Source organism: Callospermophilus lateralis, chromosome 1 (genome assembly GCF_048772815.1).
Source record: "Callospermophilus lateralis isolate mCalLat2 chromosome 1, mCalLat2.hap1, whole genome shotgun sequence".
Taxonomy (NCBI): domain Eukaryota; kingdom Metazoa; phylum Chordata; class Mammalia; order Rodentia; family Sciuridae; genus Callospermophilus; species Callospermophilus lateralis.
In genome coordinates this window covers 104,918,237-104,934,530 of record NC_135305.1, presented here as the reverse complement: position 1 = coordinate 104,934,530, position 16,294 = coordinate 104,918,237, and the positions used below count along the sequence as shown (strand labels likewise).

General features: G+C 39.9%; 1 protein-coding gene across 5 annotated transcripts in view; it reads left to right on the top strand.

Moving 5' to 3' along the window:
* Ddc (dopa decarboxylase) overlaps positions 1-16,294 on the top strand; it is a 76,201-nt gene that overhangs the window by 48,544 nt on the left and 11,363 nt on the right. For all 5 annotated transcript variants that reach the window (XM_076864642.1, XM_076864622.1, XM_076864652.1 and 2 more), the window contains one exon: positions 11,310-11,386. In XM_076864642.1, the coding sequence (XP_076720757.1) occupies positions 11,310-11,386 (77 nt within the window). The remainder of the gene's footprint in view (positions 1-11,309; positions 11,387-16,294) is intronic.

The following is a 16,294-nucleotide window of genomic DNA, read 5'->3' as shown; positions in this document are numbered from 1 at the left end:
GGGAAGGGATGGAGATCTGCCTGGCAGTGTTGGTCAGAGGAAGGACTCTTGGTGTGACAAGAGTTTTATCACAACCTGTATAAACCAATAAACTTCACAGTAGTTGTACAGCAAGAACCAAACAGGTGTGGGCTTCATTCTAAATCCTGTACTTAGGTAACTCAATAGAACCTCCTGAGCAGCCCTTGGAGGACAGGAAATTACCATGCCCCACCTTTACAGATGAGGAAACTAAAGCTATCATGCAGCAAAAATATTGGGGACCAAAAAATATTTGGCCTACTGAATCTGCTAAGGAGGATTATAATAAATGGGGTATCTTGCTTCTTGTTCTGGACAAGCAGTACATGCAATAAGGCTGGGAAAACACTCTGCATCAGTGATGTGGTGAGAAACATTTCAGCCTTCCCCAGGCCACTGTGTGCTTGTCCCCAGAGCTGATGTGACCCAGGATGTCAGTCTTTATGCAGCAGATGCTAGGAGAACTGAAACTGGGTTTTCATATGTCTCAGACCGACCCTACCTAGCATTCAGACACCAATCTGTAAAGAGAAATTGGATAAAGTAGAGATGACATAGGGAGGAGACCCAGGAAATGTGTTATCCTGAGCCCAGGTCATTTGGAGAAGGAAAGGAAGAGAGTAGGATCACTTGTAGAAACAAACAAACAGGAGTCCCAAGACACAGAAGTGGCCTCTGGTGTCCGAGAGCTTGCCTCAGAGAAGCTGATGGAGTGGGCTCTCACTCCTTGGGGTGAGGAAAGCCAAGGGAGGGGTTGCAGGGAGGGGTGTGGTTTCAATACGTGATGAATTTCCTACTTCCCCATGGATTTTTAAAGGCTAAAATGTAGTATTTAAATTATAATAGGAAATGTGCTCTTTCTGAGCTGGCGGGTTCTGGATAAAATGGTTGTCAAGAATTTTTGTGAGAGTCTTAGGAAAAAACAAAAACAAAAACAAAAAAACAGCCTCTCCCAAACCCACGATATTGTTCATGACACCAAAAATCGCATGAATGTTGACTGATGGAATCTGAGTTTGAATAGTGTGTTAATATAAATATTGCTAAATATTTACTATTTGGGACACTGTGCTTGTTTTGGTTGGTTTGCCAGACCTGTCATAACAAAGTCCCACAGACTATACAGTTTACATGGCTGAGATTCCTTCTGGGGACCTGGAGGCTGGAATTCCAACATCAAGGTGTCCATAGGGCTGGTTTCTCTGAGGCCTCTCTCCTGGGCTTGCAGATGATGCCTTTTCCTATGTGTCCACATTGTTGCCCCTCTGAGCGTCTGGGTCCTAATCTTTTTTCCTTGTAAAGACGCCTGTCATATTGGATTACTGCCCATCCCTATAGCCTCATTTTAGCTTAATTAACTCCCAAAGGCCCTATTTCCAAATACAATTACAATTTGAAGTCCTGGGTCTTGGGGTTTCAACAGGTGAATTTGGGGAGTACACAATTCAGACCTTAACAGTGCTTAGAAGAAATGACTAAAGCTTTAAGATTAATATCTAGAGATTTAAACCTGATTAGCTTAGTTTAAATCCCATAATCTGAATTATGCCAACTACTCCCTGCTTTGTTTATTTGATTCTTACTAAACTTATGTTTCTTTTCGTCTCACTTACACCTAAACATACAATTTCTTATTTTTTTCCTCGTTGTTCTTTTCACCAAAGAAATTGTGTTTTCCTTTTCATGGTGAATACTTTTCATGCTGCCATTACTACTATGGCATTGTTGCTTGTGCTGTAGCCCTTCAAACATCTGCCTAGACCCTGCTCCAGGAATTACACTGCAGGTGAAGCTGGACAAGCAGTATCTGAATTAGGAGTAGCCCAGTGTGTGGTTTTAGTCTGATTTCTAATACTATAATCAAATAAATGAGATAACCCATTTAAAAAGAAGAAAGGTTTATTTTGGCTCATGGTATCACAAGTTTCAGTCCAAGATGGATTGGTCCAGTTGCTTTGGGGCCTGTGGTGAAGCAACATGTGGTAGAGTAAACCACTCATCTTATGGCTAGGACATGAGCGATAACAAGGGGCTGACTATGCACATCCCCTTTAAGGGCATACTCTCTTGTGACCAGAAGATTTCCAACTAGGCCCGATCTCTTAAAGGTTTCATCAGTTCCCAATACTGCCAGGACTGGGGACCTGAGTTAATGGGCATCTGGGAAACACATCTCAACTATACTAGGCATCTTATTCCATTTGGGTCGCTATAATAAAATACCATAGATAGTTGACTCACAAACAAAGAAACTTATTTCTCACAGTTCTGGAAGCTAGAAAGGCTTGACTTTGATCAAGGCTCTGGCAGATTTTGTGTTGGTTGAGGGCCCACTTCTTCACAGATGACAACCTTTTTTGATGTCTCCTCACCTAGGGAAAGGGTTGAGGAAGTTTTCTGGGTTCTCTTTTTTAAGGGCGCTATTTTGGGATCAGCTTAGCATGACTGTGACTAAAATATTTGACAAGAAAAATCTTAGAGGGGCTGGGATTGTGACTCAGCGGTAGAGCGCTTGCCTTGCACATGTGAGACCCTGGGTTCGATCCTCAGCACCACAGAAAAATAAATAAGTGAAATAAAGGTCTTGTGTCCAACTACAACTAAAAACTAAATATTTAAAAAAAAATCTTAGAGGAGGAAGTTTATTTTGGCTCATGTTTCAGAGGTTCAGTCCGGGCTTGGTGGACTCCATAGTCCTAAGGTGAGGCAGAACATCATGGCAGAAGGGAGTGGAGGAGGAAAGCAGCTTAGGGCATGGCCTCCGGGAAGCAAAGAGAGCACTCCACTCACCCAGGACAAAACGTCAACCCTAAAGCAATCATATCCTACCTGCCTCTTGTTACCCCCCAGCTAATCTGTATCAGTGGATCGATCCACAGATTAGTTCACAACTCCCCTAATCTAATCATTTCACCTCTGAACATTCTCACACCTATCTCACCCACGAGGTTTTGGGGAACACCTCCCATCTAACCCTTAACAGGCACTAATCCCATTCATGAAGGCTCCATCCTCATGAGGTAATCACCTCCCAAGGCCCTCCCTCCTAAGATCATCACCTTATGGGAGATGGTTTCAACATATAATTCTGGGCAGACACAAAGCATAGCTAGAGGGAAAAGTCACCAATTAGTGGAAAGGGCATTTGATTTTTGATCATTATGGAATTAAAACTGGAGCAATTATTTTTATACTTTGGGAGCCTGACCCACGGGATGGAGTTTCCAGAATATAAAACACAACTGAAATAAATGAAGAAACTAATAAAATAAATTACAGGACAATGCAGGTGGTGAGCCAGGTGATTAGAAAGACAGGAAGGGAGGGGCTTGGAAAGATAAGAGAGAGATTTAGGTAGAAAATAAGGGAAGGACCCATAGGACAGACAGTGAGTTAACTCTATTATTCATTGAGTGATTGTTTGTGATAGGGAAGTCTGGAGAAGCTTCTTTGGTGAAGGGGCATTTGACCAGAGAGCTGCATGGGGAAAGAGCAAAAGGGAGTGAGTGCATAATGTGCGAAGGCACTGAGGCACAGAGAACATGACACTCAATTCATATCAGCTAAAAGACTTATGGGTCATTTTGTTTGGTCCACATGGGTTTAAATTTATTTTGAATAAGCTACACATATGTAAAAAATTGATTTTTTTAAATAAACAACTTTTTAATAGCCCTATAAATAAAGAGGGCTCTTTAAAGTGTCATTTCCATAGTTACAGTGATCTGGAGCAAAGCAGCCCTAGGCAGGGCACCCGCTTTCTAATTTGGCACAGCCTGTCTGGCCTGCCACACACAGGCTGAAAACCTTTCCCTGTACACATTTGAGTGTGAGGCTCCTGGAGAACACACTTGGAAGATTGACAGCTCCTCACAAAATACTTCTGTTTTGAAGAAGTGCTATGCCAAGTTAAATTACAGCATCAGGATTCTACAAAGAAGCAGAATACAAGCCTAAGTTCTCAGGCTCTCTGGAGAGAATCCCCCTACTCTCCTCCAGGTCCTTCCTGTCATTTGGCAAAGTGATGCACCTAAACCCTCCAGGAAGGGAACCTGATTCTGACATTTATTGCAACAATAGTGCCTTCTGAACAGTACCTGCTCTTTATGTAGCACTTCCTTTTCCGGTGCATCAGCTCATCTAATCCTCTCAGCAGCTTCCTTGGGGTAGCAATTATAATTATTCCTACTTTATAGATGAAGAAACTGGAATTCAAGATGTTTAATCTAGCAGAAAATAATGATACTTGCAGTCCAAACTACTGGGGTGGGGCTGGGGTCTGAGGCCAGAGGTTCACTTGAGCCAAGGAGTTTGAGATTAGCCTGGGCAACAGTGAACCATTTTTCAAAAAAGAAAAAACAACAACAAAAAAATTTAATCCATCCTCAAAGGGCACGCGGTTACCCATGTCAGAGCTGGAGTCACAGATGCAATGTTTAATGGCAACAGGAGTGAAAAACATTGTATAATCTAATTTTTAGAAAGAAGAGTAGATAGAATTCTGTATCTCAAGGCTAAACTCATGAGGTTTAAATTTCTAGATATTAATCAGGTTTAAATCTCTAGATATAAATCTATAGATATTTATCTTAAAGCTTTAGTCATTTCTTGTAAGCCACTAAACTAAAAGTACATGCCTGAAAAGGGATTCCTATTTTACAAACACACAGATGATGTTGAGATCATTCCTTGTGGATACAAAATAAGTTGAAGAAAAAGGGCTGTCTTATGTGAATGAACCAAAACCATGTTCCCCTTCTATTTACACTTTTACTCAATTTGTTAATTGATTTTGATTTTTCTGAAAATAGCCCTCAATTTTAGCCCAGGAGGTACAGCCTAATGGCAAAAGATGTACATCATCCCTTTTTCTTCATCCACCTAGCTGAGAAGTCAGATCCACTGAGCATGCTCAGTCAAGGATGGTCCCCACTGCCTGTCTGCAGAAGGTATGAAGGCAGATGGCATTTTTGCAAGGTGGCAACAGGGAATGGGGAGAATGAAGTCTGAGAATTTATTCAGAGGCCCCTTGCACTGAACTGAGTACACATGGAATAAAAGCTAAATATTTTGCTAGTTTCAGAAATTATTGCAGTAATGTGAACTACTATAACACAATAGAGTACAGATTATAAAGATGCTTGTAAAAATCAGAATTCAGAGAAGGGCAATTTTTTTACAGATTTTTTTTTAAGATTTCACTAATACAGCAAACTCAAATTTAAATGGACTTTTTTATTGCTTTCATTGGCTTTTTTTTTTGTATTCTTTAAAAAATAAAGAGTGTCTTTCTTTTGTTTAATGAAATTTTACCAATGGTTAGTCCATAATTTAACATAAACACTTTGGTCCTATTCTTTAAATATTGAAATGGACAAGATAATTGAAGTTCTAAAATTGGCAATCATTATAAGCATAGTAAATACATTTCCTAATGAATTCATTATCCTGTTCATAAGTGTTTTACTGTTCATTTGATATTTCGAATCTTTTATATGTAAATGTGAACAGCTCTGCTCAGAGCTTAATATCCCTTTAGTATCAAATATCTTTCAAAGAAAGTCTCAACATCCACATACCCCAAAGGTATATATTATCCCTATGTTTTTAAAAGGCATGAGTCCCTAAATTAAATTTTATCACAAATTGTTTTATAGTTTTTGTACACCTACATTACACAGGAGATTCCTCCTCATCTTCTCTTCCTCCTTCTCCTTCTAATCTAGTTACAGTTTTAATCACTTCAGTTATGGTAAGACTTTATTCTTGAACTTGTTTCACTAATGGAAGGTTTTCTATATGTTTTTTTGATTGCCTTGCCTAATTTTGTAGACTTTTGGGCAGGGGGGAGAGAGTTAATTGGGGATTGAGCCCAAAGATACTTTACCATGGAGCTATATCCCCAGCTCTTTTGAGACAGGGTCTCACTAAATTGCTTAGTGCCTTGCTAAATCTCAGAGGATGACCTTGAACTTGCAATTCTCCTGCTGGGATTACAGATGTGCACCATTGTCAGAAGAAAAGAAGCTAGACTTCCAAACCAAAACAAAGGCCATTTCTTCAGCCCTTAAGAATTTTCTGGTGATAGAGAAGGGCCCATGCAATGTGAGATGACTCTGATGCCACAAAGCAATCTTTCTCTGTGTGTATATCTCTTAGGTAGAGGTATATGAGCCTCCCCACACACTTATTTATTAAAATAAAATTTATTCTCTTTATGGTATTCATTAAATGCTACAAGGAAATGCAAAGTTGTCACCTAAATATTGAAGAGGAGATCACTATAGGCCCATTAGAAATGGGTCAATGAATGAAATATAATGGGAAATTGGAAGTACCAAGAACCAAGAAAAAACTAAAGATGCAACAAAACTTGTGTCATGCAACTGCTGCACAACTTAGAGAATAGATTAACTAGAAAAGAAGAAAGCCAGAAAATCATGAGCTCAGGATACAATGAAGCCAGGAGACAGTGTATAATCACACCCTCAAACAGTAAATGGAGGAAAACAGTTAAAGTTAACAGAGGTAGTAAAATTGACACAGTAGGGAGAGCCAACAATGCCAAATATTGCTCCCTGACCTGGCAATTAAATAAATGATCTCTGGAAACACCAAACAGAAATAAAAAGAGGACTGGGGATGGATCTCAGTGGCCTAGCATGTGCAAGGCCCTGGGTTCAATCCCTTTGAAATAAAATAAAATAAAAGGAGAAATCACTGATAAACTGCTGTAGGAAAAAAAAAAAAAGGTCTTCACTGTAGTATGTAGCTATACATCCTTACCTGTATGTACTTTAGAGATTTCAAAAAATCATAAGGGAGAACTTATGAATAACATCTTGCCAAAAATTTCCCCACAAAATACACATAATTACAAAAAACACTTTTATCAAAACTGACTCAAGAATAACAAAAACCTGAACAATCTTACAAAGTTCCAATAAAATTTTCCTACAGCAGAAATATCCATATTCTTTTAACAGTGAGTATCCTACTCAACTGTCAGGGGAGATTTCTATCCAATCTCAAATTTGATTCACAGAGAACAGCAAGTGTCACTTATGTCATAGAGTGGGTTTTGCATCGATTCTAAAATCAGGTGAGAAGCAGAGAAAGAAAAACTGTAGAACAAACTCAAAAGTTAAAATTCAAAGTCAAATGTCAGCAATAAAATCCAATGATTAAAAAATAGTATTACATGACCAAATTGTGTTTATTCCAAATATGCCAGGGTGGTTTAATATTAGGTTAGTAAATGTCATGCTGAAGGAGAAACAAAGTTATCAACACATCAGACACCCCCCCAAAAAATACATAAAATTCAGTACCCAGGCAGGACAAAAAGTCTTAGTAAAGCAGGAACAGAAGAGAATTTAAACTGATAAAATGTATCTACTGAAGAACTATAGTAAAACCTATTCTTTATGGTGAAATATTAGAAGCATTCTTTTAAGATCAGGAAAAAAATTGTTCCTATCATCATCACTTCTATTCAACATTGTGCATTCCTAACATGCATAGTAAAAGATAGAGAAGTGCAAATATAGGAATTGGAATGGAAGATACAAAACTCTCATTATTCTCAAATGAAATGACTGAAATAAAGAGAATCTTCAAGGCTTTGTTGTTAATAAGAGAACACAGAAAAATTTCTAAGTAAAATAACTTTTAAGGTTCATTTTTTTGTGTCTACAATTAACAACACATGAAATTTAAAAATCCTTTTTATAATACTAAGAAAAGATATGAGGTTATTGTGTATAAATATATCAAAATCTATTCAAACTTTTATTTAAAAAATTCTGTATTTTTTTTTAATTCATTAAAGAAGTTCTGACTACATAGAGTGATGTGTTATATGCATGGGTAGGAAGCCTTAATATTTATTTTAATAAATATCCCAACTGCCATAATATTTTTATGGGCCAAGAATAATGAAGAGAATTATTAAGAAAAATATGGTAGAGATTTTGCCTAATCAAGTGTCAGTGCGTGTAAAGCAACTGATTGAGCTGATCTTGTATAGGACAGGTGTGACAGAGAGATTAGACCACAGGAGAACCTGGAGCAGCCCAACCAAATATGCAAATTAGTATTCCTATTAATTACATTCCATTATGACAGAGACAAGCAATCACACAGAAATGTAAACAAACTTTTCCTCACCAAATAGGAAACTCTAGATATGGCTTCTTAGTCAATGCAAAGTTACTCAACCTCATTCATTATCAGCAATGCAAATTAAGCACCATTAAGCACTATGAGTTTTTGGAAATGAAATCTCTCCAAATGATATTTGGTCATGATATGGAACCAGAGGAACTTATACACTGCACAACCATTGTGGAGACTATTTTAGTGCTATTTGTCCAGTAAGGTTGTAGACATATTCGTACAACCTTAAGAGTACCCTGTGCCATTTCCGTGAAGAGATGAATATTCTACAAACACAGTCGAGATGTGCTGGAATGCCCACAGAAGCAGATCTTGTCTACTAACAAATGGGAAACAACACAAGGATGAATGGGTTGTAATATGTTTGTACAATGAAATTCCAATTAGGTAATAAGAGAGAATGAACCAACAGGTGTGGAGATACACACCTGTAATCTCAGCTACTTAGGAAGCTGAAGCAGGAGGATCACAAGTTTGAAGACAGCCTGAGAAATTTAATGAGATCATGTCTCAAAAAACAACAATAAAAAAAAAAAAAGAAGCTGAGGCTCAGTGGTAGAGAACTTATCTAGCATAGGAGACTAGGAGAGGCCCTGGGTTTGATTCCCCAGTACAGAAAGGGAAAAAGAAGTCAATGAATGTGGTGGGTACGGTGACACATGCCTGTAATCCCAATGGCTTGGGAGGCTGAGGCAGGAAGATGTTGAGTTCAAAGCCAGCCTCAGCAAAAGCGAGGTGCTAAGCAAGTCAGTGAGACCCTGTCTCTAAATAAAATACAAAATAGGGCTGGGGATGTGGCTCAGTGGCTGAGTTCAATCCCCAGTACCAAGAAAAAAAAAAAAAAGAACCAAAGTGAATGAGTGCAAGTGACTTGTATGAATGAGTGTGAAATTCAGTCTGTTTTTATGAGGAAAAGTAAGTTGTACAAAAATACACAGAGAAGGATGACATTCATATTTAAACACCTTAAGTTGTTGTTACAGTCTATTTAGAAACAAAACCATACTATAGATTACTTGGGGATTTATGCAAAAGATTTTGTAGAATGACGTAGGCATGGTAAACCTAAATTCAAGTTTGTGGCCTCTGTCATGGACTCCAGAGAGGAAGGGGCTGAGGGGAAGGACACACAGGAAGAATTTCTTTTACTTAAAAGGCAAGTTTTATTTTGTAATCAGGGGACAGAGAAATTGTTCTTTCTACCTTTTATATGACTGCATAATATTTTTAATTAAAAAATAATGAGTTCAGGGCTGGAGTTGTGGCTCGGTGTTAGAGGGCTTGCCTAGCATGTGTGAGGCACTGCGTTCGATTCTTAGCACCACATAAAAATAAATAAATAAAATAAAGGTCCATGAATAACTAAAAAAAAAATAATGAGTTCAAACATCATTTCTGGAATCATTAAGGGAGAATTCTGGTCTTCATGGAAAAGGAATTCTACTGAGAGCTGTAGGTATTCATACCCCTTCTTCTCTTTCTTTGTCCCTGCTCTTTAACACTAGGCTCAGAGCTTCCCCTAATACAGAGGGACCCAAAGAAAAATCCTCCAGGGACTGCTTAGAAAAGGCTCATGATGTAGCAAAATGCCTATGTGCACACACACAATGTTTGGTACAATAGATTTTCTTCCGTGGGCCAAAGAAAGAATATACACTAGACAGCTTATGATTGCCCACTGACATGGTCTGTCTTTTAACCCTTTAAAGAAACAAAGCCTCCATTATCTTCCATAAATAAGTCTCACCTCTTTTTCTCCCATCCCCTCATTGTTAAGCCTCATCTGGGCATCCTATTTCATGCTCACTGGATTGGATCTCTCAGGGACTCTCACACTGTATTTGTTTTCAAGCCCAAACTACAATCAGATTGACATTTCTTCTCCAGTTGGTGCCTAGGATACTTTATTTGCCATAAAATGGCTTTGAGATGATGTCCCCACTGCCAAATGAAGCGGAGCAGCAATTAGCATAATCGCCCTTCAAATCCAAGTCCCGGTGAGAGTTGGACCCAGGTTATCCAGAATGGCGATTGCTGTGAGCGCTCCACAGGCAGAGAGGTGGACAGGGATCCATGTGCACAGCACTAGGCATCTCTCAGTGTTCATCCAGTGCACAGTCAAGTGTTGCACTGGGCCCAGGAGCCACAGAGGAATAAATACAACTGCAGTGCTTTCTTTGGTCCTGACACCAGTTGTCCAACACTGCAGACATCAGTGGGGTGTTTCACAAATCAATCTTATTCTGTTTGCAACAGACCCCACAGGTTTTGGAATTCAGCCCCACAAGATGGCTACAATTTCAAGTACCAGTCTCAAAAACCAGACCCCCTGAGTAGTACCCTTTTGTCCAACATAGCTTTGATGCTGGGGGTTCTCATAATCCCCCACTCTGAGTTGGATAAATTGCTAGAACAACTCAGAACTCAACAAAATGTTCTATTTATGTTGACAGGTTTATTATAAAGGTTACAAATGAACAGGCAATGAAGAAATGCACAGGACCCAGGACAAAGTGTAGAGCCAGGCAGGGAAGAGGGCTGGGTTTGGAACTTCTACATTGTCTCTGAAAAGAGAGCACCTCAAAATGCCAATCCACCCAGAAACTTTTAAGCCTCTGATTTTCAGGACTTTTTCACAGAGCTTTTCTTACTTAGCATGATTGATTAAAACGACCAACTCAGTCTTCAGTCCATCTTCCTTCCCCAGAGACTGAAGAGGGGGCCTGAAAGTTCCAACCTGAGTCAGTTTATGCTGTGAGTTTTTTGGCCAGAAGTCCCCATCTGAAACTATCTAGGATCCCCAGCCATTAGTCATCTCACCAAACTCTTATCACCACCAAACTTTTAGGAGCTGTGTGCCAAGAACCAGGAACGAAACCTACTATTTATTTGTTTTTCTATCCCCTTCTCCCTATTTCTGGGAGCGGTGCATGCTGTGCTGGAGTGAGATCAGGGAACTGGGGACAGAGGAGGCCATGTATACAGAAGTATGTCCAGACAGGGCCCTGGAGGCAGATGCCTAAGCAGAGCCACAAAGGGGAGAGCAGACAGCATGGACCAATCCAAAATCCTACATCTTGAGCCCTATCATTTCTTTTTTCTAAACCCAGGGTGAAAAAGAGAACAGACTTAACAGGAGCCTTTAAACTGGACCCTGTTTACTTGAAGCACAGCCATCAGGATTCAGGTAAGTTGGGTGCTTGCTCCTACAATCTGTTCCCACATATGTTTTCATCAAAGCTGCATTCGAAGGATCTAAGAGCCAGGAGTCGGTCGTTCAAGGCTGGGGAGACCCCAGAGTGGTTGGGTGTTGTGTGTACCTGTACTTGCCCCTACAGCTCTTTCTTGTGCTGGGAAATCCCAAGAGCCCTTAACCCATCCATGGAGCCAACACTGATCAGGACTGGGGCAGAAGCAGCATCTGGAGCCAGTGGTGCAGCCAGGGGACCTCAGTATAGGTACAGATACTTCCTGTTAATAAGGAAACACCTTTACAAAAATGTCTGCTCTAATGGCTCTCCAAAAAATAATTTTCATACCTTCCACTAATACCAAGAGGAGGGAAGAAAGTAAATGAAGAAGATTCTGCAGGGGAGGAGAGTAAAGAGAAAATATGACAAAGCCCTGGGAAGGTTCAGTACACCAATATGCATGGCATTTGTTTAATGGTAGGCCCTCTGTGCCAGACACTGGTGACAGAAGTGGTGACCAAGACCCAGTGCCTGCATAACCCAGCAAGGAAGGTGATGAGCACACAGTATAGTGAGTGCCCACATCATAAGCCAGGAAGCAGAGAGAGAGAGAGGGAAAGAGAGAGAGAGGACTGGCAGAATGCCACACTCCCCTTTGAGGGCACACCCCCAATAACCTAAGGGACTCCCTTGAGTCTCCACCTCTAAAAGGCCCACAGCACCTTCTTACAGTGTTAACCTGAGGACAAAGGCTTTACATACCTTTGAGAATTATTATTCCTATGAGACCTTTACAGTGGTTTAGGGTTAGAACTTTTCCTACAACAGAGATGCCTCCATGCCTTCTCATAAAAAGCATTTCTACAAGGCAGCAGAATTCCCACAAAACATAAAACATCATGTTCTATACAATTACTACCCTTGTTCATAGGCCACAATCAAATGCCAAATCACGAGTTAGCACAGCAGGGCTCTGAGGGGGCACCCAGGGTGTGGAAATCCAAATTTCCCTGAAAGGCTGTGCCGTTCAAAGATAAAGTCTGATAATGATGAGAATGACCTCAGCAACACCAAAATGTGTGGAGGGGAAAATTTCAAAATGTTCACAGTGCTCACATCGAAATACTGCAATTATTTGTAAATGCTCTCAATTTTCTCTATGCTTTCAAAAACAGAATCATTAGCAATATTATCCTTAAATGTCAAGGCTCATGCATGCAGCACAGAAAGCCACCTGCATGATCCCTAAATTCAGGGCACTATGCACAGTGGACCCCTGACAGCAAGGAGACTCAGCTCACCATTAGTCATTTTCAGTCTTCTCCTCCTTTTGGTTTCCTCTCCCTCACTCAGAAACAGGATCCCTGGGTCTTGGCTGGTTGTGGCTCTTGTTCATCCTTCCTTAACCATGCATCCTAACTGAGCCTGCCTGGTACAGCTCCGTGTGCACCAGGGCTCATATGCCCCTTCTATTATTCCCATCTGGTCTCCTTTAACATTTCTTCTCAATTGTCTTCAACCACTCCAAACTGTCTTTTTTTCCTTTCTCTGTAACTTCCTTTCAGCCAGAAATACCCTTCCTGATGCCTGTGTTGCCTAACTATTGAAATTTTAAGGATTTCTAAAAGAACACAACTTTATTAAAAATATAAAATTGCTACATTTATTATCTTAACTGTTGAACAAAGCATTTTCTTACCCAAAGAGGAATAAAAATAATACTTTCCCCAATTAAAGAAATGTAATACATATATCATCATCACATTGAGTGCTGTACTACCATGAAAACATTCTTTTGAGGTCAGAAATAAGGGTGTTTATTATCACCACTTCTATTATCTGGGCACTTTCAAAAGGATCCAGCCATTGTTATACCACATTAAAGGAATACATCTTTTAGTGTAAGTTTTATTTTTTGGGGGGGGGATCATTTGAGATCCTGTTCAAGTAAAATGTGTAAGAGCAACCTAAGCCAACACCCTCCAGCGAATTATTATGCTACTTTTAATCGACCTATGAGGGTAGTTGCATATGTATCTCTCCCTGAGACACAGCACCTCCTGATGGCAGATCAATTTTCTCATTCCTTTTGAAATCTCTCATTGCTGCCAGCTTGGTGCCTGTGTGTGGGCTATCTTGGGGCCTGATGCAGCACAGAGTGTGAATTAGTGAGTGAATGACAGGCCGCATCTTGGGGAACTTCTATTATCTTCAAGCGTTCTTGGGTCCACAGAATATAGGTCCATAAAATATTCGTGAGAGAAGAAACCTTACAGAACACTTGATCCCACCACTTCAATTTATGGGGGAGGAAATAAACTCTGGACTGGAAAAGGATGTAATTTTGGTCCCTGGGTAGAGCACTGAGCAGTATAACAGAAGTGAAGGCAGAGGCGCCAATGTCTGCCAGCCAAAATGGCAGCAAACTAAGACTTTTGCCTCCCAGCAAACAGGTTGGCCCTTAGGAAAAGATGATAATGTATTGCCTGGTCTTCCTTCCGTTGCAAGGCTCTGTGGAAAAAACACACTCTGGGTTTCTGCATGACCCTGGAAGCCTGTCCCTGTTCTGTACCCACACCCTCAATGGGTCCCTGCATGGGTATTCTCCAGAGTCCTCAGGATGGATGTGTTCTCCTTGATGAGGTCTTTCTGGGCCTTCCCATGTCCACAGGGCCCTCATCTCAGCAGCCTCAGGTCACTCTGCTCTTCCTGGATCTTGTCTCCAGCTGCAATCATATTGCTCCCTGGTTTCTTGTCTGTTGTTCATCTTGCCCACCAGAACACTACATCTGCAAGCAAGAGCCCTGCCATCCTGTTCACATCTCCAACAGGAGCTGAGTGAATGGAGCACACCCAGCAGCAGGTGTTACCAGGATGATGTTCAACCCCTGTGTTAAGGCTGCACTTCACACACGTGGTCTCAGCTCACCCTGGCCAGTAGAGTTGGCCTTACATAGCCATAGGTCTTGCTCCACTAATCCAACCAACTGTGAATAAAAAAACACTCAAAAACAAAAACAATTGCACCTGAACAAAGCAATTACAGACTTATTTCTTGACATTATTCCCTATGAAATACAGTATAAATATTAACATGCATTTACACTGTATTTGATATAAGTAATCTATAAATGATTTAAAGTCTACAAGGTGATGTATGCAGGTTATATGCAAGTACTATGCCATTTTATGTAAGAAACTTAAGCATCCTTAGATTTTGACTCCCACGGTAGGTCCTGGGAACAATTTCCCTTGGATAACAAATCAGTGTCCACAGATGCTTAGTGGAAGACATTGAGCTAGAGTCAAAATAAATGAGAGTTTTCTTTATAACAGAAAGTTCTGTCAGAATTCTAGTGAGAAGGGAAAGTGGTCACTCCTGTTACACAGGCTTTTCAGATAGTCTTAATTATTAAAGGTTTATATTTGGAAATCAGAAAACAGTCAATGCTAAGCCAGAAGATTTCACAATCCAGCCACTCAAATGCCAACATTATTGATATATTGTTGTATTTCTCAACAAGTCTTCTTTTATGCCTTGTTTAGTTTTACTGTTTTATCTATACATCATTTAAAATTTATAAGCTGCTCACACCACATATATCTTATGAAGTTTTAATCTCACCATCATGTACATTCACAAATCACTAATTTAACAAAAAATAACTATAAGTAAATAGCAGAAAGATCAGTAGAGTAGAGAGAAGGAAAAAAGGGAATGGGAGGAAGGAAGGGGAAGTACTGGGGACCAAATTAGAACCAATTATATTCCATGCTTTTATAATTATGTAAAAATAAATTCTATTGTCATGTCTAGCTAAAAAAGAACCAATAAGATAATAAATAAATAAATGACAGTAGGCACATAAGACCTATTAAGACACATTAAGCTCTTAAGACAGTGTAAGTGTAAGTAAGATCATTGTCATGGGAAATTAATGGTTTAGAGGAATTCATTATTGTTTACAGTAAATGATTGTTCAAGGAAGCTCCAAAGTTGAGCCAGTTCTTCAAGGAGTCCTTAAAGAAGAAAGCAGATTTCACTGAGAAGCCAATTCCATCTTTCATCAATGGTGTTTGGCTATACTAGCTGCTGTGTCTGAATTCTTATCTTTGAAACTACGAGTTGCACTGTCCAATAAAATTTTCTACAGTAAAGGAAACATTCTATAATTTTGCACTGTCCAATAGGGTAGACAAGGGTGGAAGGAGAAACCTTGAAATGTGGTTCATCACACTGAAAAACTACTTTTTAAATTTTTCTATAGTTTTAACTACCTAAAGTTTCAATAGCCACATGTGGGCTATTGGCTACCATATTAGATAGAATAGTCATATAAACTCATTTATTCATTTTTCATTTATGAAAGTCATCTGGGTATTTAACAAGTTCTCTGAGTACCTACAACATGCCAAGTACCGTGGCCTCTGTGAATAACTGTCAGTTTCCTTCTGACCACTCTGCTATTGATGTTATATTTATTTAACAACTCTGTTACTAATGAGGGACCACAGGGTATAAAGGAATGAAAGAATTGGGCAGGAGTTGAGACAGGCTGTGTGACTGTGGGCTTCCATATCAGGGTCTTCCAAATCATTAAATAAGGGACTGAGACTGATGGTCCTACATTTTTCTCCAACACTGCCATTCTTATCCTAGCTGAGAAAATACCTGGTCTTTCCAGGGAGCCAGATGCAGTCAGGGAAGGACTTCAGATTTCTTGTAAATACAGCGTGGACATTCCTTTGTAGTGGATGTGGGTTCTATTAGGTTGTTTGTCCTGGCTGAACATGGTGAAGGTCTGCTACAACCACTCTGCAGTCGATATTGCCCAGGAAATAGGGGATGCCTACAATGTGCCTTGCCTGGCCTGCGTCGGTGGAAAAGATTTCCATAGCTCGTA